Source organism: Artibeus jamaicensis, unplaced genomic scaffold (genome assembly GCF_021234435.1).
Source record: "Artibeus jamaicensis isolate MK-2021 breed Jamaican fruit bat unplaced genomic scaffold, CSHL_Jam_final scaffold_3222, whole genome shotgun sequence".
Classification (NCBI taxonomy): domain Eukaryota; kingdom Metazoa; phylum Chordata; class Mammalia; order Chiroptera; family Phyllostomidae; genus Artibeus; species Artibeus jamaicensis.
In genome coordinates this window covers 3,095,660-3,116,446 of record NW_026522038.1, presented here as the reverse complement: position 1 = coordinate 3,116,446, position 20,787 = coordinate 3,095,660, and the positions used below count along the sequence as shown (strand labels likewise).

Sequence of the window (20,787 nt, the reverse complement as noted above, 5' to 3'; positions counted from 1 at the left end):
TTCCATGTAGTATCAGAGCCTCTCTGTCTCCATGTGGCCTCTCCATGTAGTTCTTTTGGCAAGATAACCAGACTCCTTGTCAGTCTTGAGCCTGGAACTGATACACAGTCCCTTCTGTCACATTTTGTACAGTGTCTGGATTCGGTGTGGTGAGAACTACACAAGAGTGTGAATACCAGGGCGTGAGTCATCAGGGCAGAGGATGCACCTGGAAGCCAGTGGAAGCTACTACAGTGTAAAGATTCACTGCCTGGATCTTAAATTGTAAAATCCAGTGTTTCTCAGGATATATTTTTTGTGTAATCTGGGTGTCTTGCAGCCTATCAAGGCCTGGCAGGTTCACTCTGGATTCAGGCAGACAAGTTGTGGAGCCATGGGGAAGCTGGACATGCTTTGATTCAGGGGTGGGCAATCCAAACATGCTGCAAGCTGTGTGTTCCCAGGGGGAAGCCCTTTCCCCTTTGTGGACCGCTCTGCCTGGTTTCAGGAATTGTAACTCTACCCCCCGTGGCTAAGGATGAGTGAGTGACCTCTGGAATGCGAGCCACAGGAGATGAAGTTTGTTGCTGGTAGCAAATGCTGCCTCAGTTTCCTGCCTGCCCCCAAAGCTTGGTTGGAAGTCAATGATGGGTAAGTCTCCTCACAGCAGGAAGCAACCTAAGCCAGACTCCACCACTTGAGAGACCATCATGAAAGGACTGGGGGTCTGCAAGAAAGAGAGAGCAATGGACTCATGCCTCCTGGCTGTGTGAGATAGCCCGAGTTCCCATGTTCTCTGGGAGAAGCGCTTCCTGGCTCTAATCCCCTGAAACCTGAACACCTGATGGGGAGGGGTGCCTTGGGGATGAGGGGAATCTGGCATCACAGAGAATTCCTGAAAAACCTGTGAAATCTGCTCTGCTAAGAGTGCTTTCATTCATGTTAAGGGTTTGAGCAAGAAACCCTAAAACTCTGTTCCTGACAGATTCTGATTCATACTAAACCATCAGATTTCTTTGAAATGTTATCAACAGTTTGATCCTTGCCACCCTGTATTCCTGTGTATTACAACTCAATAAAAGTCCTTGGGGGAAGGGGCTCAACGCCTTTTTCCCCTGAGAAACTGGCCACCTCTCCTCCCCAAGCAGATCACAGCACGTCTCTGTCATGTTTACTTCATCCGTGGACTGGGGGTCGTGAGGGAAAAGTTGCTCCCACACCTCCTTATATACTAAATGCATACAAAGCCAGCAGGGTGCCAGAATACATTGTATAACACAGCGAGATCCTGCACGTGTGAGCCCACTCAATATTAAGGGAATCGTTTATCAGACCCAGTCTCAAGACTATGAGAACACAGCTTATCTTAGTTCCCTAGACATCTGGGTGAGGGAGCCAGACTGCCTCTGTTTACCCTACACTTAGGCTTAAGAAATACTTTTCAGAAAAAGAGCACTGATTTAATGTATTTGGGAGATAGTGCAAACCATAGCCCTTTACTTGAGCTTAAAAAAAATAAGGATTTTGCAGTATAAAATCTATTTACTTTGCTTGACCCAGCATTTCCCAAACATTTAAATGCACAGAAGCCCTGGCTGGTGTGGCTCTGTGGATTAAGTGCCAGCCTGAGAACCAAAGGGTCGCTGGTTCCATTCCCAGTCTAGGGCACATGCTTGGGCTGTGGGCCATGTCCCCAGTAGAAGGCATTTGAGAGGCAATCACACATTGATGTTTCTCTCCCTCCCTTCCCCTGTCTAAAAATAAATAAATAAAAATCTAAAAAAGATAAATGTATAGAACTGTGCCTGTCATTTCTTTTATAAATATTTTTTTAAATTTAATTTATTTATCTTTAGAGGGGAAGGGAAGGAGAGAGGGAGAGAAATATCAATGTAGGGTTGCCTCTTATGTGTCCCCTGCTGGGAACTGACCTGCAACCCGGGCATGTGCCCTGACTGGGAATCGAACTGCGATACTCTGGTTCGCAGGCCCGCGCTCAATCCACTGAGCTATACCAGCCAGGGCTCTTTTATAAATATTTATTGAATGAAATTTATCACAGGACCATTTTCCCACAAAACACCCATGGATATAAAAAAATGTTTCCAATGGAAAGAACTTTGGGAAGAACAGGTTTATTCTGTAAGAGAGTAGTGTACAATTCCAGTTTCTTTTTGACCTACGACCCCCATGTAGGTGCTTCCTAATGAATTAATTATTGTACTTTAGGTTACATAACCCTACTTCCTGGTCACAAGTGACTAGATTCTAGTTGGTCACATGACACAAAGGTAGCTATCTATAGGTTGGCCAGTAACTTAAAAGATATCCTGGCACAAGGGCTTCTAAGGTAGCCTAACTTGGATCGTGATAGGTGGACCAATGTAGAACCTGTCACTGAAGTAGTCGGAATGTGAGGACACCAGTCAGTTCATTGGGAGAGGTAGAAGCTGAAGAAGCAGAAGCTGATACTCAATGAATTCCCATTCGTTGGAGCCCCAGGTACTAGTTCTTCATTATCCCGTGGTGTGGCTGCGGAAAACACTTCCTCTTTCCCTCTCTTCCCCATCTCTAGGGGAAAACCTCACTCACCGAGGTTGCCCATCTGTACCTCCGTTTCTTACTATTTGAAAAAGTCTAATTACTACATGGCGTCAAGGAGAGAGGCCTAATGTTCCCATATTCAGAGTGAGAACACACTCTATGACTTGTCTAGTCAGGGAAGAAGGGCCACGATGACACACTCCTTCTCAAGCTTGCAACGCCAGAGGGAATTCTCACGAGGGAGTTCATGGTCGGTGGGACAGGGGAGGGCAGGTTGGCAAACCAGCCGCTCAGCCAGTGGTTTCAGCTGTCGTAGGAAATTCTTTGGTCAATATCTGCAAAAGAAACTGGCTACAGGTGAGAATTCTTCTTTAAAACAGTTGTCAGAAATATATGCTGAAAGGTTTACTTCTGGACATGTTATTTCCCCTCATTGACTAGCAGAAAGGAATAAGAAGAAAGTTAATTGTAGAAGAAAGGGGTCGGGTGGAAGGAGAGAGCGCATGCACAGCAGCGCAGCTGAAACTGTTGCACCCAATTTGGCCAGTTCTGGTTTCTTTTAGTATAAAGCAGAGCTGGCCTAGGGAATAATGGGAAACCAGCAGAAAGGTGTGCAGGCTGCTGGCCTAAGTCTGCGGCGGGGAGGTGAAAATGGAATCACTCCCTAGGGGATTTATTATGAAACATTTTTTAAAATCTCAAGGAGACTATTTTAAGGAGTCTCCTTGGGAAACAGAACCAAGAAAATGCAGTTTAAGTCCACAGAAATGCCAGGTCTAGAATGTCGGTGAGAAGAGACAAAAGACTGACATGTGAACACCAAATCAATCAGTGGGTGCAGTGGCAATTTTCATGAGGTAAAAGAGATTAAGTTGAGATGCCAGGAGCAAACAGAACTTGCCTGCTATTGTCTGGACAGACTCACTGTAGGCTGAACATTTGGGGATTTATCACAAGAGAGAAAGATGTTTGCTTTCAGGTGTCAGGATTCTTTTAAAAAATACTCTTTATTGCCCCTGGCTCATTAGTGGAGAAGTGAAGTTCTAGCAATGCCGTTGCAGGCCAGTTCAGGGGGGGCAACTGATATTCTCTCCCACTCTTTCTCCTTCCCTTCCCCTCTCTCAAAAAATAAATACATAAAATATTTAAAAAATACTCTTTATTTTTTAGAACAGTTTTGTATTTACAGAAAAACCGAGCAGGTGCAGAGGCCCATGAAGATGGTAAAGAGACTCCCCGTAAGCACCACATTCACTCCCCCTACTGTTATGTTTCACCTTAGTATGGGGCTGTTTACATTTTATGAACCAACAGTGACGCATTGCTATGAACAAGAGTCCTCAGTTTCCTTAGTTTTTACCTAATTTCTTGTCGTCCTCCAGGATCCCAGCCAGGCTGCCGCATGACACTTAGTTGTCATGTTTCCTCAGGCTCCTTTTGGCTGTGCCAATTTCTCAGACTTTCCTTGTTTTTGATGACCTCGGCGGTCTTGAGGAGGGCTGGTCAGGTATTTTGTGGGTCATGCCTCTATTGGGCTTTGTTTTATGTTTTCCTCATGATTCACCTGGGGTAATAGGTTTTTGGAGGAAGATCAAAGAGGTAAAGTGTATCTTCATTATGTCACATCAAGACTACGTATTATCGTGATTCATCACTGTTGATGTGGATCATGATTACCTGGCCGAGGTAGTGTTTGTCCAGTTTCTTCACCGTGACAACACTCTCTTCCTCTCCATTTCCGTACTACTATGTAGAAGGAAGTGTGCATAGTCCGTAGTTAGAGAGTAAGGATGATGCTCCCTCTTACTGAGAGTCAAGCGTCTCTATAAATTATTCGGAATGCTTCTGCGCGGGAGATGGTTTCTTCTCCCCATTTATTTATTTATTTTTTCAATCATTCATTTAATATCAATATGCACTCAGACGTTTATTTTATATTTGTGATAATCCAATGCTGCTTTATTCATTTTGTTGCTCGTTATTCCAGCTTTGGCCACTGGGAGCTCTCTCATTGGGCTCCTGAGTTCCTTTGACAGACTTCATGAATCGCCACAAGAATGTGGTGATTTTTTTTGTTTGTTTCGCTTTTGTTTTTTGTACTTCCTTACTTTCTGACATTCCAAGATATTCTAGGTTTCCCTTGTATATATTTTTTTGTTAATTCTAGAATAAGCTATTTCTCCAAGAAATCCTAGTTCCTTCTATTGGAAATGGTATTAGAAACCAAGAGCTGGGAATGAAGTGTACTCATTGCTACTGGGGTGTTTGTTCTTTTGAAACATCTCATCTGGCAGAGCAAACACATATACAGGTATATATTGTGTATATACACACACACCTATAAATATTTTTATATATAATCATCTTGATCTATATTAAACTAAACACGAGTTATTACTATTGTTTCCAATGCTTATCTGGTACCAGATGAATCATTCTAGCCTCCTTCCAACTCACACCCTTTGCTTACCTGAATCCTATTGCAACAATTGAGAAACTTGGCTTCCACGTTGTGCCATCTATTTACTTAACTATTTGATTCCATCACGAATGTACAGCAGCATCAGAACTGTTCACCTGTACCCTCATGGGGGATGACTTTACCAGTAAGAGTCCTGTGCCTATCCGCAGTTCCTTTTGCCTTCAGTTTTACAGGCTCCACTCGGTTCCACATTTACTTAGGTCAGTGCCCCACTTCCCTGTAGTGACACTGTAAGAGAATTAAAAGAGTGGAGGAGTAAATTTATAGGTTGAAATAGTTTTAAAGACGTATCATATGTTTTAATTTGTTACAACTAAATTACACTGTCTTGTCATATACATTTAAAGGGTGAAACTTAAAAAAAAAGCAAAGAAGTTTTTACATAGAAGTAACTTCATAAAAAAACAACTTCTTCTGAGCAGAAAAAATATCAGAGTGGATGTACTATCCCACTAAAAACAGCTAACAAAAAACCAATAAAATATATATAACACAATGGTTTTCAGACGTTGGAAACCAGGCCGTACATGACAGTGATCCCTGAGAAACGGGGATGTAAATGAGATAAGCCCTGCAGTCGCCTTAGCTTACTACCTGAAGAGAGTTTCCAGGCTACGATGCAGGGTGGGGGAACCCAGGCAGGGGACAGTGCTATCTTGAATTAAGAAGCTGGAGCTGGGAGGCTTGAAGACAGGGTAGAGGACTCTAGAGGAGAGAGTGACCACAGAGAAAGCTCCAGATATGGCAGGAAGTCCACCTGGCAAAAGGCAGTGAGAAAACAAATGCGGGGCAGAGACACAGCATGCACAAGGAGCAGGGGGAAAATGCCCGCAGCTCACAACTGGCGGTGGTTAGACTTCGTTCCCGCTAGCGAGTGTGGAAAACGTTGGTACGGAGCAAAGTACTCAAAACGGTGTTCTGCGTGGTGGGACACGATTAGTCATGGACTAGCAGCTGCTCAGATACTGCCTAATGATGCCAAAAACAAGCCTTGAAAGGACTGAACTGTTTCCAAATAACTTAACTGTGACCCAGAATGAAGCTCCAGACTATAAATAGAGGGATATAAAAACATGCAGCGTTTAACAAAGTAAAATTTACAACATCAGGGTCTGATAAAGAGGAGGAAGGGAAGATGTGATCCATAATGAAAAAATGAATCTATACAATGAGATGTAAACACAGGTAATAGAATTAGTAGATAAAGACATTAAAACAGTTATGTTACATTCATATATTCAAAAATATTTGAATTTATTCAAAATATTTTGAATATTAAAATATTAAAAACATTCAACAGATATTAAAATATTGAATATAACTGACATTTCAACAGTTAAATATTGAATATAATTGTTCAACAATTATATTAAAATATTTTGATATTAAAAATAATTTCATATGAAATGAAGCATAGAAATATATTTTTTTATTTTAAATATATTTTATTAATTATGTCTTTACAGTTGTTCTATTCCCCCCTTATTCCCCTCCACCCTGCACACCCCCTCCCCACCATCCCCCCTTTAGTTTATGTCCATGTGTCTCAAGTTCTTTAGATTCTATATTTCCCATACTATTCTTGCCCTCCCCCCTGTCTATTTTCTACCTACTGTCTATGCTACTTATTTTCTGTACCTTCTCCTTCTCCCACTCCCCTGTTGCTAACCCTCCATGTGATCTCCATTTCTATGGTTCTGCTCCTGATCTAGCTGTCCTCTTAGTTTGCTTTTGTTTTAGGTGTGGTTGTTAGTAACTGTGAGTTTGCTGTCCTTTCACTGTTCATCTTTTTTATCTTCTTTTTCTTAGATAAGTCCCTTTAATGTTTCATATAATAAGGGCTTGGTGATGATGAACTCCTTGAATTTGATCTTATCTGCAAAGCACTTTATCTGCCCTTCCATTCTAAATGAAAGCTTTGCTGGATAGAGCAATCTTGGATGTAGGTCTTTGGATTTCATGACTTGGAATACTTCTTTCCAGCCCCTTCTTGCCTGGAAGGTCTCTTTTGAGAAATCCGCTGACAGTCTGATGGGAACTCCTTTGTAGGTGACTGTCCCCTTATCTCTGGCTGCTTCTAGCATTCTCTCCTTCATTTTAATCTTGGCTAATGTAATAATGATGTGCCTTGGTGTGTTCCTCCTTGGGTCCAACTTCTTTGGGACTCTCTGAGCTTCCTGGATTTCCTGGAAGTCTATTTCCTTTGCCAGATTGGGGAAATTCTCCTTTATTATTTGTTCAAATAAGTTTTCTACTCATGGCTGTTCCTCTTCCCCTTCTGGTACCCCTATAATTCGGATGTTGGATCGTTTAAAGGTGTCCTGAAGGTTCCTAAGCCTCTCCTCATTTTTTTGAATTCTTGTTTCTTTATCCTTTTCTGTTTGGTCATTTATTCTCTTCTTCTGGTCCACTCCTTTGATTTGAGTCCCAGTTTCCTTTCCATTACTATTGGTTTCCTGCGCACTTCCATTCATTTCAATTTGTTTAGCCTTCATATGTCCCTCTAATTTGTGACTAAAATCAACCAGTTCTGTGAGGATCCTAATCACCAGTGTTTTGAACTGTGCATCCGGAAGTTTGGCTATTTCTTCATTGCTTAGATTTATTGGCTCTGGGGCTGTGAGTTGTTCTTGAGCCATGTTTTGATCTATTCGTACCTGTTACGTATGAGGAGCAGAGCCTTAGTTGTTCACCAGGGCGGGGCCACCGGGGTCCCTGTTTTGTGACGCTGTCTGTGGGGGCAGGGTCAGGGAGGGGCAATGGCGGTTCCCTCTGCCGCTTCCTGCTGTTGGGGCCTGCGCGGTCCATCTCACTGCTCGCTCCTTCACTGGTTTATCTGCCCATGAATGTGTGACCGTGATCAGCCCTAAGTGAGTCCACCGCCTTGCGCCCTCAGTGGGTCCGCCTGCTACTCCACACCTGGGATCTGCCCACAGCTGCCGGCGCACCCGGGTCTGTCCAATGGATCTTTCCTGCCCGACCCCACTGTGCTGCTGGCTCTGCCCCTCTTACCAGTTTGGCTGAAGGGTTCGTTGTTGTCAGACTTCAGTGTAGTTCAATTTTCTGTGGTTTGGCTGCGTTTTTGTTGCTCAAACTGTTGTTTTTAAACTTGGTTGTGCAAGAAGGTGCAGTGCTTCCACCTACACCTCCATCTTGGCGGAAGTCTAATATATATATATTTTAAAAAGACCCACATTGACCTTCTAGAAATGAAAAATAAAAGGTTCGACTTGAGACATACAGACAATTTTCACAGCTCGGGAGCCAACCAGCAGCCGTCCCTTGACACAGTTGGGATGGATGAGATGCATCTGCAAAGTAGAGGCAACTGTGGCTAGATTTCCTGTCTATCTCTCCTTGAATGCTTGTTTTTTCGATTAGTAGGTGGTGGGATTTTTAGACACTTGCATTTTAGGCCCAATTATCCACATAATTCCAATGAAGTTGTACAAAATAGTTTCTTGGCCAGAGAACCAACTCCCCCCTAATGAAGTAGCCCCTGAATATCTAAAAGTTGTTAGAGTAACACCCCCTCCTCTACCTTGGACAGGAGTAGAATTACACAGATAAGAAAAGCAGGACATCAAAAGCTCTATTTATACAGCTATCTCTAATTGTCTGACTAATGACTCTCAGTCAAAATAACCTTTGTTTAACATAACTTCAGGCCATGCACCTGCTCCTTTAATGTTATGTATCAATCTCTATAAAAAAATAAAGCTTAAATGAAACTCTGAGAGTTCAGTCAGTCCCACAGAGGCTGGCTGTTCTCTGGCATCCAACTGGGTGTCTGACTCTTCATTCATTGCCTGCGCTGTCCATCCTTTGGGGACTCTGAACCCTGCCAAGGCTGGACCCTGGAACAGTAATAAGAGAACAAATTAGAAAGTGGACAAAGGATCTGATCAGACACTTAATCAAAGAAGATACATAGATAGGCACAAGGCACATGAAAAGATATTTAATGTTGCAATCTTTAGGGAAGGGCAAATTAGAACCACAGTGAGGCACCACTGCATACCACTGCAGTGACTAAAATGGAAAAGACCAGCCGCACCGTGTTGGCAAGGATACGCAACCACCACAACTCTCTCGCACTGCTGTCAGGAATGTAAAATTATAGGACCATTTTGGAAAATGATTTTGGCAGTTTTCAAAGAATTAAACATATGCCTAGCATAAGGCCCAGCCATTACCCTCCTAGGTACATACCCCAGGGAAAGGAAAGCATATGTCTGTACATACACTAGTATGGAAACGTTCACGGCAGCTTTATTTGCAATCGCCCCAAACTGAAATTACCCAAATATCCTTCAACAGATGAGAAAACAAATTATGGTATATCCATATGTTAGGAGTTCAGTTCAGCCTCTCAATGGTGTCACTGCTTTGGCGTCTGTTCTCTTTGGCCAAGTGTCTGTGGGATCCTTAAACTGACACTAGCCCCCTTGTACAGCTGCACACTGTAGGTCAGTGATTTTCAGCTGGTGTGCTGTGAGAGGCACCCTGGTATGCCACAAGAATTTTTAAAACAGGTGACACCTGACTATTTAGTCAGGGGCACAACTTCTTTTCTCTTAGGTTGGCAAATAAGAAAATGACAGCAGCCAACACAACAATAACCATTTGGTATGAATGAATCAAAATTATACCTATTTTTTATTTGATCAGTAAAAAATGTATTTTAATGGTGAGCTGCAGAATTTTAGTAATTAGTTTATGTGTGCCGTGAGATGAAAAAAGTTGAAAATCGCTGTTCTAGATAATAGCTTGCAGAGTCACAAGCAAATGTAAGTTCCCGATATGACTTCCCCAATGGCCCTTGTGGTCAAGTCTCCCCTGCCTGCAAGACTTCCTCTTTGCATGTGTTTTAGATAGAGAAGCCCATGGAGCTTATCAAAAAATCTGCTCTTTTTAGCTCGAATTGGCCAATCTGTTCCTAGCTTGGGATACCCACAGCACTCCACTACCAGACTCTACTAAAGGCATGTGCTCCAGGCTTTACCACTCGGTCTGCACCCTGCCTTGGCCCCACCCAAGTAACCGCCTGAGGTGTGTTTGTGTACCTCTACCAGCACTGTGACTAATAAATGTCTGTATTTTGATTTCTCTTGTGGTCTGTTGTTGAATAGCAAACCACTATCCAGCACTCCGTGCTCTGCTTAAACATGTTAATTTAACAAAATCATGACATGGTACAATGGAATACTAATCATCAATAAAATGGAATGAACTATTGATATGTACAGCAACATAGATAAATATCATCATAATTATGGTGAAAAAATCTAGGAAAAGGCAGGGTGCAGACAGAGAGAGTGGTTTGGATGTTGTGTTTGGTGCTGCTTCCCATTAGTTATTACTCATTTATTTTAACATGTCAAAAAGATTTAACAGAACATTTTACATATAGCAGGAACTTAAAATAACTCTTGTCTTAAATAAGTTATTATTTTCATGTAAAAGTGCCATCTAAATTAAGAACCTAGAATAGTTTTACCACTGAAAAAATCCTTTAAGATAAATGTACCCAACAGATCAACACCCTCAGAAGTTACATGTTTCCCTGAGGTCATGTAATTAGTAGCAAACCTAGAATTTGAGCAAGTAATTTCCACTCTGAAGATCGCCTTTGAATTATGGACAAACCATAATTAAAAAATATAGCAATTTTTAGTAACTGGTCTTATGAAATTCACCATTTGGAAGATTTTTTTCTAAGCAAAAAAGTGACAACGATAACCACAGGAAATGCATGAGATGAAATTTGGTAAGCGATGTCCCAGGGCTTCTTTTGGCCCTATTTCTCTTATTTTACTTTTTATTCACTCAAATGCCTCAGTGGGGAAGACATGCCTTTGCAAAATTTCATATATCTTCTCCACCTATGCAAAATGTGGAGCAATGGTACTGCCCTGACTAGGGGGTTAGTTTTCCCTACAAACTGACAGGTCCCAGAGATTTAAAGTGAGTAGGAGAAAATAAATTTTCCTGAATCTGTAGTGATTCCTTCTAGAAGGAAATTCCTGTCTGTTTCCAAGTCATCACACCAGGTTCTCAGCTGCTGCAGATTTAACAACAGGGAGTATAGAGGGTGAATGACCATTTACCTCTCTGGCTTATGTGACATTTAAAAAACTCTATTGGTCCCAGACTAACTTCTGACACAGATGCTCTGATAATACCAAGGTAAATAAATGGCTTACGATATTATCAAGCTTATTTACTTACTTATAAATAAGTAAATACCTGTGTATCTGAAGGGTTAAAATATATTTTGCTCTGGATTTCCTAATTTTCATAGCTTCTCAGTTTAGCTTAAACTATTTAATTTGCTCTTTTCAATTTTGATGGCTTTTGTAGTATACAGTTAAATAATCAGGGAAAAGATCTCAGTGCCTAAGCTGATTTGGTTCTAGGTATTTGGGAATGCCCATTTGTTGTTTAGAACAGTAGCTCTGAAAGTATGGTCCTTTCTCACTAATGGCCCTGCTTCATACCTAAGTGAGTAAGTGAAAATCCTCAGTGGAAAGTCCCCATCGTCCCACCAGCTATACCCATCAGCTACCCTCTGTGCCGATCTCCTTTCACTTTATTTTGCAAGAGTTACCTTCCTCCTTGCAAAGGTCCATCTTCACTTGTGCTCTGGATTCCAACCCTCAAGAACCTCCATCTATCTGTTACCCTCTTGTGCCTTGTTGGGTCACTGTCACCGGCATACAATTTGTTTTAGCTTCTCCTTTCTTTTTAAAACATCTTGTCTTAATTCTTTATTTTCTTGCAGCTATGTCTCATTTCTCTGCTCCATTTTGAAGCCAAATACCGTAAGGATTGTTCTCACATGCTCACTTCATTTGACATCTAGTTCCCTCTAAGAAGTGTGTGCTTGTGTGTGTCGAAATTATATATCTGAATAATTCTATAAGGAATTTAAAGACAGATAGCAAAGCCCTAGTCATCTTTCCCTTCCGCCCTAATTTTTCTTCCATACGGGCAACCACTCTGAGGTCTATTAGCTAATTTGCTTGATATGTGTTTCCGTATCTTGAAATAGTGAGTATATGGCTATTTTTGTTCTTAATGTTTTAGGCAGTATCTGTTGGTTTCTCACTATGGAAAATGGGGATTTTATCCCTCTTTCCTCTCCTACCACCATCACACACACACACACACACACACACACACACACACACTCTCTCTCTCTCTCTCTCTCTCTCTCTCTCTCCATCCCCTTAACCTCTCTGTCTAGCCATGCTACAGTTTTATGATTTATATTCATAGTTTCTAGTGTTATGACTAAATATTTGTGATTGAGAGCTGAGCCCTGTAGTTAAACTATTATCATTCTTTCTTTCCAGCAAAATAGTTTCCCTCTGGAGATGGTTTCTTTTCCTTCCTTCCTTCCTTTTATGTGGGTTTGTTGTGGTTTTCATCATGGAATTCTTTCTTTTTTTCACTTCTTAAAAAAAGGTACTCTCTTCCATAAAAAGGAAAGAGTACAGAAATATATCACTGCTTTTCATATTCTAAAGGATACTTCATAAATGGTTAAGCAAACATGTCTGGTTCCCCATTCATATCCTTTCATTCCTTACTGTTGAGAAGTATGCCATTTCTGTCACCTGTGAGTATACCTCTATCGGTTTCTTTGGGACCAGCATCCTCTCTACCTATGTGCATTGCCACCCAAAGTACCAGGGATGAACACCGCTGGGAGTAGTCCTTAAATAATGACTAAAGGAAGTTGTATAAATACCCCAGCTCTGTGGTCTCAGGTAATATACTCTGAAGGACATGTTTGACACTTTCCCAGAGCTCCCAGGTAGGATTAAGCTCTAGTTGCCCACAGTGCTGCCTGATAACACACTCTTTATTGACTTCCTGTTCCTGTACTGATTTCACATTCCATTAATGGTGCTTTCGGATCACCTCCCAAATAAATGACTTGTACTTGAACCCTTCTTCCAAGCCTGCTTCTGGAACAAACCAAATGAAGTCAATTAGTGGTGAGTATTTCTAATGATATCACACTTTAAGGTACATAATACCTGGTGTCCCAGTTTTCTGATTGTCCTGATTAAACTAAGATTGATCAGTGGATGCAGGTAATCTCAGCCTGATGCCTCCATCATAAAATTCCCTTTTCTACCTGTATTAGTCAGGATTCTCAGGAGAAATAGAACCAATAAACTAGATAGAGATTTATTATAAGGAATTGGCTCATAGGATTATGGACATTTAGAAGTTTCAAGAGCTGTTGTCAGCAAGCTGGAGACCCAGGAAAGCTTATAGTGCACTTCCATTCTGAGTCCATAGGCCTGAGAACCAGGAGACCTGATGGCTGAAGTTCTAAACGGAAAGCCAGTACACTTGAGACCAAAGGGCCAGCATTTCAGTTTGAGTCTGAAGGCAAAAAACAAACCTAACAACAACAACAACAACAAACCCACCCAACCGACCAGCCAAACAAATAAAAACTAATGCCTCAGCTCTAGTCAGTAAGATAGGAGTAGTTTTCTCTTACTTGCCAAATAATTATTATTTTTTTTGTTCTACTCAGGCCTTCAATGGGGAGCAGGCCTGCTTGGATGAGGAGCACCCACACTAATGAGGACAATCTGCTTTACTCACTCTCATAATTTAAATGTTAATCTCATCTTGAAACACCCTCACAGACACAGCCAGAATAATTTTCAACCAAGTAGCTGGGCACCCTGTGGCCCAGTGAAGTTAACACATAAAATTAACTATCTTGCTATCTTTTACCTAATACATCTAGCAGCTGCTAATGATGACCTCATCAGTAGATCAATCATTAAAATGGTGATTTTTAAATGCCAATATTCCTTCTGCATTCATTAACCTAAAATTCTGTCACTATGAAATTTACCCCATCAGCTATTTGATTACCTTGAATACAATTTGTTCAGAATGGGTACGATAAATGTGTCCTTTGTGATGACGTCATTTTCTGAGTCGTTGCCATTGATTTGATTCCACACTCTGTCAGTTGTCCAGATCATTTTCAATATGGTCATTCCCATCAGATGCTTTATAAATTTCATCTTCCTAAGCATGTTCTCCAAAGACCTTCTGACCTCTTGCAAAGGCATCTAATTATTCTCTAGACCTGGTACATAGCACTCATCCTGGGATCTCCCTTCACCAAATCTGAGAATTCCCTTTGGTTGTCTCGTGTGCAGAAACTCCTGTTTCCTGGATGCCATGGTTTTTTCTTTCCATTTTGGTAAAGCATGTCCTCCAATATTTCCTTGAGAAAGGGTGTATGGTAATTTCAAATTCTAAGTTGGAAATACTTTTCTTTCAGACCTCTGAAGATATTGTTCAATTTTAATGTCTTCTGGCTCTAAATGTTTTTTTTCTTTTAAAGATTTTATTTATTTTTAGACAGAGGTGAAGGGAGGGAGACAGAGAGGGAGAGAAACATCAATGTGTGGTTGCCGCTTTTACACACTCTACTGGGGACTTGGCCTGCAACCCAGGCATGTGCCCTGACTGGGAATCACTCCAGTGACCTTTGGCTCTCAATGTTTCTATTGAGAGCTTCAATTCATTTTTATTTCTGTTTTTTTTGTGAACTCTCCTTCTCTTTGGAAGCTTGCAGTATTTCCAAACAATTTCAGAATGCTGGGGAACAGTGTTGTAAAATTTCATAGTGCTGTGCTTTGTGTTTGCTTTTTATCTGTTGAGCTGGATATTCAGGGAAGGACTCAAGGCCTTCAATGCTAGGGCATTTTTTGGGGAATAATTTCCTTGGTTATTTCCTCCTGTGAGTTTTCTCTTTATGGAACTCCTAACATTTGGATGTTAAATTTCTTGGACTGGGTTTTCTTTTAAAATTTTTTCTTATCTTTGGGATTTTTACTCTGCATTCTAGGGTATATCTTTACTTTCTTTTTCCCATTCTTGTTATCTTGTTTTTAATTTCCGAGATACCTATTTTCTTTCCTGAATATTATGGACTTGCCATTTTGTTGATAAATCTTTTATTATGTATCTCTAAATTTAATCCTTTAAGAATATAGTAACAATACTATTATCTATCATGCCAAAACATAAAAAATTTTATTATCAAGAATCTAGAGAGTCTTTAAATTTTTCCTATTTCTACATATATTTTTAAGATTTTTTGTTTGAATCAGTGTTCAAATAAATTCCATATATTTCAACTGCTTGATATTTCTCTTAAATTTTATTTTAGTCTTTAGTTCTTTCTCATTTCTTTTTTCCTATCATTAAATTATTAAAGAATCAGATCATTTATGATATAGCATTTTTCGGTTTGGATTTGGCTGTTTGCATTTGTGGTCATTTTACATCTTCCTCTTTCCTCTGTATTAACTGTAAACTGATAGTTAAACCTGAAGGCTTAATTAGAATTAGATTAGACTTTTTTGTCATTACTACTTCATCAGGAGGAAAAAAGTTCTGATGTTTTTTATTTCCATATTAGTAGCCACTAAAGATCTTTTTTAAATCCACTACTTTATTAGAAGTTGTAAAATGGTGATATTATAATTCTACATTTTTCTTCTTTATTTTATTTGTACTTCTACAAAGAGAAACTTCCCCTCATTAACTTTTCTATTACCTGCATACAGTTAGTGCAGGGAATGCAGAGTAAGTGCTTAATCATTTCCCTCTATCAGTTTCCAAAATAATAAGTTGGTTCACTAACATCTTCTAAGGGTGAGAATAAGTTATTTTTAAAATACCATTATTTTGAAAACCTAGATTTAAAAATATTTGATTTGTTTTAATGTCTTTTAATTATTACCCCTTAGTGCTCTAATTATACCATTTTCGACATGGGAAAGCCTCTTTGAGTTGACTCTTGAGTCCTTTTGACATAATTCTAGTACTTCTTGATAATTTCCTTGTTTCTGGTTTGACAAGGTGTTTCGGGTTCATTTGCATGACACATGTCTGCCTGGAATCATGAATTTGAATTGATAATATCAATGTAAACTAATGATATAATTTACTTTAAAAGTCTTTCATTAAAAAGACTAGAAATGAAGACTAAGTCATAAGCAAATGAGCACTCCTAGAGTGCAGACTGTGATAACTAACTACCATTTCCTTCTAACAAGAACCAGGACTCGTTGGAGAAATGGCTGATTCCAAGTATGGTAGTGTGTTTTAATCTGAAGCTTGTTCCTGTCATTGGAAGAATTCAGAATTTCCCGCAATTCAATTATGTATACAGACCTCTGACTAAGAATCCTCTAGAAAAAGCTGCAGGGAACCACTGACATTTTATCTGGTTTAACAAGACAGAATTTCAATTTTAGGAATACCACTCTGACACAAGTTGCAAGAATGTTGTGGGTGGCAGGTGTGTAGAGAGCAGCTGCACAGGTGGGAGGATATTTAGTTTAGGGGCTTAGTTGTCATTCAAGCTGGATATGGAAAAGGCCTTATTTGAGACAGTAGCAGTCTGGTAAATAAGTTGGGGACTTATTTGCTAGCTATCAAGAGGTAGCAGCTTCAGGTCTTAGAGAGCGTGTGTGTGTGTGTGTGTGTGTTGAAGGGCGAGGGTGTTGGGTTATGGAAGAACAGACCTTCTAACAACTGTCTTGATGCCAGGGGCAAGCTGTGGAGAAGCACTTACAGTAATGGCAATAGGAGAGGTGATAATGTGTGGAGAAAACTCCCTAATATCCTCCAGCTCATCCTCCTGTGAATTAGCCCTGGAATAATTGGGTGAATTTGAAAATGTCCTCCACAGGTGGGCATTCTGCTCTATGGCAATCAGCAGCCCTCTTAAGCCTAAATTTCAGTCCTCTAAGGATTTTCTGAGGAGCTAATAATACAGAGGCCCTCTTTCAGCCTAGTCCATGAGAATCACTGGACAGGAATTTCCTGATGTGCAGAGAGGTTTCCATGTGGGTGTTAACCAAAGAAGAGGTTCAGACTGCATCAAAGAAAAGGCATTTATTGGAGCAAAAGTTTTGCAATCTGAGACACTCAGATCTAGACAGCAACCAAACTGCTCTGGAAAGCACAAAGAAGGGAGAGGTTTGTAAAGGCAAAAACCAGTGCAATTCTTCCACGCAAATGAAGGATAGTTTCACAGGGATTGGTTAGTTCCACCATGTAAATGAAAGCAGGAAAAACTACAAGGAAGAAAGCGAAGTGCACCTATTGCCAGGCAGCAGATGCTCTTCTAGAATGTTTATGGCTCCACCTTGAGCTCAGTTTAGCAACAGGTTGGTGACTTACTAGCAGCTCTGAAAACTGAGGCAGATGTTCATAGGCCCCACTTCCTTAATATCTAGCCTCCTATTTTAAGTGACTGTCTTAGCAATACTTATTCCATTACATTTCCCCATAGGGAGGCACTTTGTAAACCCAGTCGAGGTATTAATTTTTGATGTCCAGAGATGAGGCATTGATTTTGGTAAAAAAAATTTTGTTGAGCAGAATTTTAAAGCGAAGAGAAACTTGTGGAAAATAAGTTCAGGGAATCAGTTCTTCCCTGTGCAAGTTTGTCTCGAAAATCCAGTTTTAAATGTGGCAACAGAGACTGTTGGCTGGGTTTATGAAGGAAAGGACGGAAGGGCGGGAATCCACGTGAGGTTTTCTCCCAAGGAGCACAGTCACCGGGAACCACGAGCTACTCTCCCTTCCCGGAGGCCTGTGGCTTGGACAGCCCAATTTCCGCGCATGCGCAGCTGACAGGCAGCTGTCTGGGCGTTCCAAAATTACCCATCCAGGCCCTGTCCCTCCCTCAGAATTCAGATGGAATAGCACCGTGGGTCTTCCAAGTCCTGCCCTCATTCTGCCTTTGGCTCTGCACTTCCGCTTCGCTCTCACAACACAGATCTGCCCTGGATTTAAGCCTGAGAAGCCCCTGACACGCCGCAGTCTGGAGCTCAAGCGTACGTCCACGCGCGTCCGCATGCGCGAGGAGACCCCGCCTCCCGCACAGCCCCGCCCCCGCCGGCCCTCCCAGCTTCGGTTGGCCTGCGGATCCCGAGAACCTCGGTACCCGCTCACGTTCTGCAGCCATGGAGGTTCCTGGGAGCCTGTGCAAGAAAGTGAAGCTGAGCAACGAGGCGCAGAACTGGGTGAGTGGGAACAGTGTAGGCCGGGAGCCTCCGCTGCAGCTGGTTCTGGAACTGCCGTCTCCCTTCCGCCTCCTCTGCATCTTCTGGAGCTCGGGGAATAGGTACCGGAGGCCACGGTGCCTTCCAGCCCGGTTGGTGGGTGGTGCGTGGTGGAGGTGGCGCGGCGGGGGTCTAGGGTTGGGCGCTGGTGCCTTCCGACCCACCCTCAGTTTGTCGGCTCAGAGGAGACCTGGAGTTAGTCTTTCCGGAGAGAGCTGGCGGCTGCTGAAACCTGCATCCTCGGCTGGGGAGCTGCTGGTGTCTCCTAAACTGCGAGGTCTGCAGAGGAGGTGGAGGCGGGCGTGTTTCGTGTGTTGCTCGTTTTTCTTGGCTCTGCCAGTGCAGTTAGCCCAGGTTTGGGTCCATTTCCAAGTCTTTCCATTTCTGCGTTTCAGTGTGAAGGGAGAGTACCCAACAATGTAGGCATTCATGAGTTGAGACTGCTCTGAACTGAGGTTTCTTTGTGGCTTGGTGTTAAATTCGAACGTCTAATACATAACAGGAATTTTAAGACTCGATTCCTGGAGACAGTAAGGTGTGGGAGGATTAATGGTTTATAACATTTAGCAAAGACAGCTAGTTGGCTTTGCTGGTGTCAGATGTCGTGTCCTCATTTAGGTTGCTTCCTTCCTGATTGTTAGATAACCAACAGTTTTAATCTAAGATTGTCAATACCCGGCATGGTGGGGATGTGATGTTCAATTTGGCAGTCTGGAAAGGCGCTGTGCTTGTAGGTTTAGGTGGACATTTTCATTAAACAGTACAACAAAATCATGAGGTTTAAATGCAGCCCTGCCAATCATTACCCTTGATGAGACAAGGGAAAAAGAAATAGAAGCCATATCAGGCAAATGTCTATTTGCAGTCATTCATTTACCTTATCTGCTGTTGCTAAGGATTCTCACCTTTTTTCTTCTTTTTGTAACTACCTCTTCCTTAGGTTTTAAGGGAGGGGAACTAAAAGGTGTGTTAGGACATTGGAAAGGGCACTAGATTACTGGCCTGGTCTCTGGTACCAGCTTTGCCATTTACTAATGTGTGATTTTGAGGAAAATACTTCTTTAAATGTCAGCTGACTAAAGAAGAGTATAATAGTGTGCACTTCTGTACTTCACAGAGTAAAGAAGATAATGAATTTCAAAGTGCAATGAAGCCACTGCCATGAAACTAATTGATATGGCTTCTGTTACCTTGAGTGTTTCCTAGTTAGGGAAATAAGGGACTAAATTAAGGTGTTTAAAGGTAATTTCAGTTACACCATCTCTTGCTCATTTATTTACTATTCCATTTGCCAAATAAAGTGTGCATTCATTGTAGAGATCTGTGGTAGAGGTGGAAAAGATGAAAAATGAAGGACCCAGGGTTTGCTGTCTGGTTGCTCCTGGCCTGATTAGGCTTGTAAATGACTGCCTGGTGATGAGTTCATCATTGTGACCACAGTGATGGTGTAAGACAAAAAAATTTTTTTTCAATTTAGAGGAGAGATTAATTTAGAAGGGCTGACAATAAGAATTATTATTCTTTTTGTATTCCAGCATCAACTGAGAGTAACTACTCTGGAGGGTTTTTGTTGAGAACTGGAGCTAAAATTCAATAAGGTGGGCTAGATTATGCAGTTGTCAATGTTTGCCTGCAGAGATAAGACTTGATTCTGTGGCAAATTTTTGATGAGGCTAGAATTTTAATTTTCTGGGCCTTGTAACTTTTTCTTTGCCTCAATAGGGAACACCTACCATTTTTCCCTCTCACATACTTAAATAAGTAGGTATACACATATGTGAAGAACCCATATACCTTTAATGTTCCCATTACATAATAAAACTGGTATTCCAGGAAGACTGGTTGCTGGAGAAATTAGACATTGTTCCAGATGTGGAAGCCCTGGAAAACAGACAGGGTTATAGAGAGATTTAAATGAATTACAGGTATACCTCATTGTATTGTGCTTCACGGATACCGTGTTTTCATCAACGTTGAGGTAAGACCCTCCTCCAGCAAAAAGATTACTACTCACTGAAGGCTCAAGTGATGGTTAGCATTTTTAGCAATAATGTATTTTTTAATTAAGTTGTGTACATTATTTAGACATAATGCTATTGCATACTTACTAGACTATATAGTACAGTGTAAACATAATTTTTATGTGCACTGGCAAACCAGAAATATCTGTGACTCCCTTTATTTTGGAGATCTGGATCCGAACCCGCAGTATCTCTGAGGTATGCCTGTAATAGAGTTGAAGCATACCCAGTACATGATTTTGTTCCACGTGTTAGGGATATAGGTGGTAACAACAACAACAAAACAAACAGACAAAACAGAAAGGGGTTCTGTTTTTATGGATCAGATATTTTACCAGGGAGAGAGTTACTTAAAAAAAAAACAAGTAAATGAATGAGATAATTTTCCCTTTTACCAGTTCTACCTTTTCTGAACAATTTGTCTCTTATACTGGTAGATGTCTTTCTTAGAAGGCCAGCTGCTCATTCTGGATTTTGGGGAAGACCGAGGTGGTACAAAAAAATGAAACAAGAATGCAGAAATGGAATACACAGCACATTAAAGGTCAAGCAAGATAGGAGCATTGGCCTGGCTATTGTCATGGACAGGTGCTGATGATCTTGCCCTAGAAGCCAGGGAGATGTTGCT

The 20,787-nt window shown here is 41.2% G+C and overlaps 1 protein-coding gene across 1 annotated transcript in view; it reads left to right on the top strand.

Annotated features, from left to right (window-relative positions):
• Positions 1 to 17,820: 17,820 nt before the first annotated feature.
• PAPSS1 (3'-phosphoadenosine 5'-phosphosulfate synthase 1) overlaps positions 17,821 to 20,787 on the top strand; it is an 85,931-nt gene continuing 82,964 nt past the window's right edge. The window contains exon 1 of the mRNA XM_037137952.2: positions 17,821 to 18,099. Coding sequence (XP_036993847.2) covers positions 18,040 to 18,099 — 60 coding nt within the window. The 5' untranslated portion in view covers positions 17,821 to 18,039. The remainder of the gene's footprint in view (positions 18,100 to 20,787) is intronic.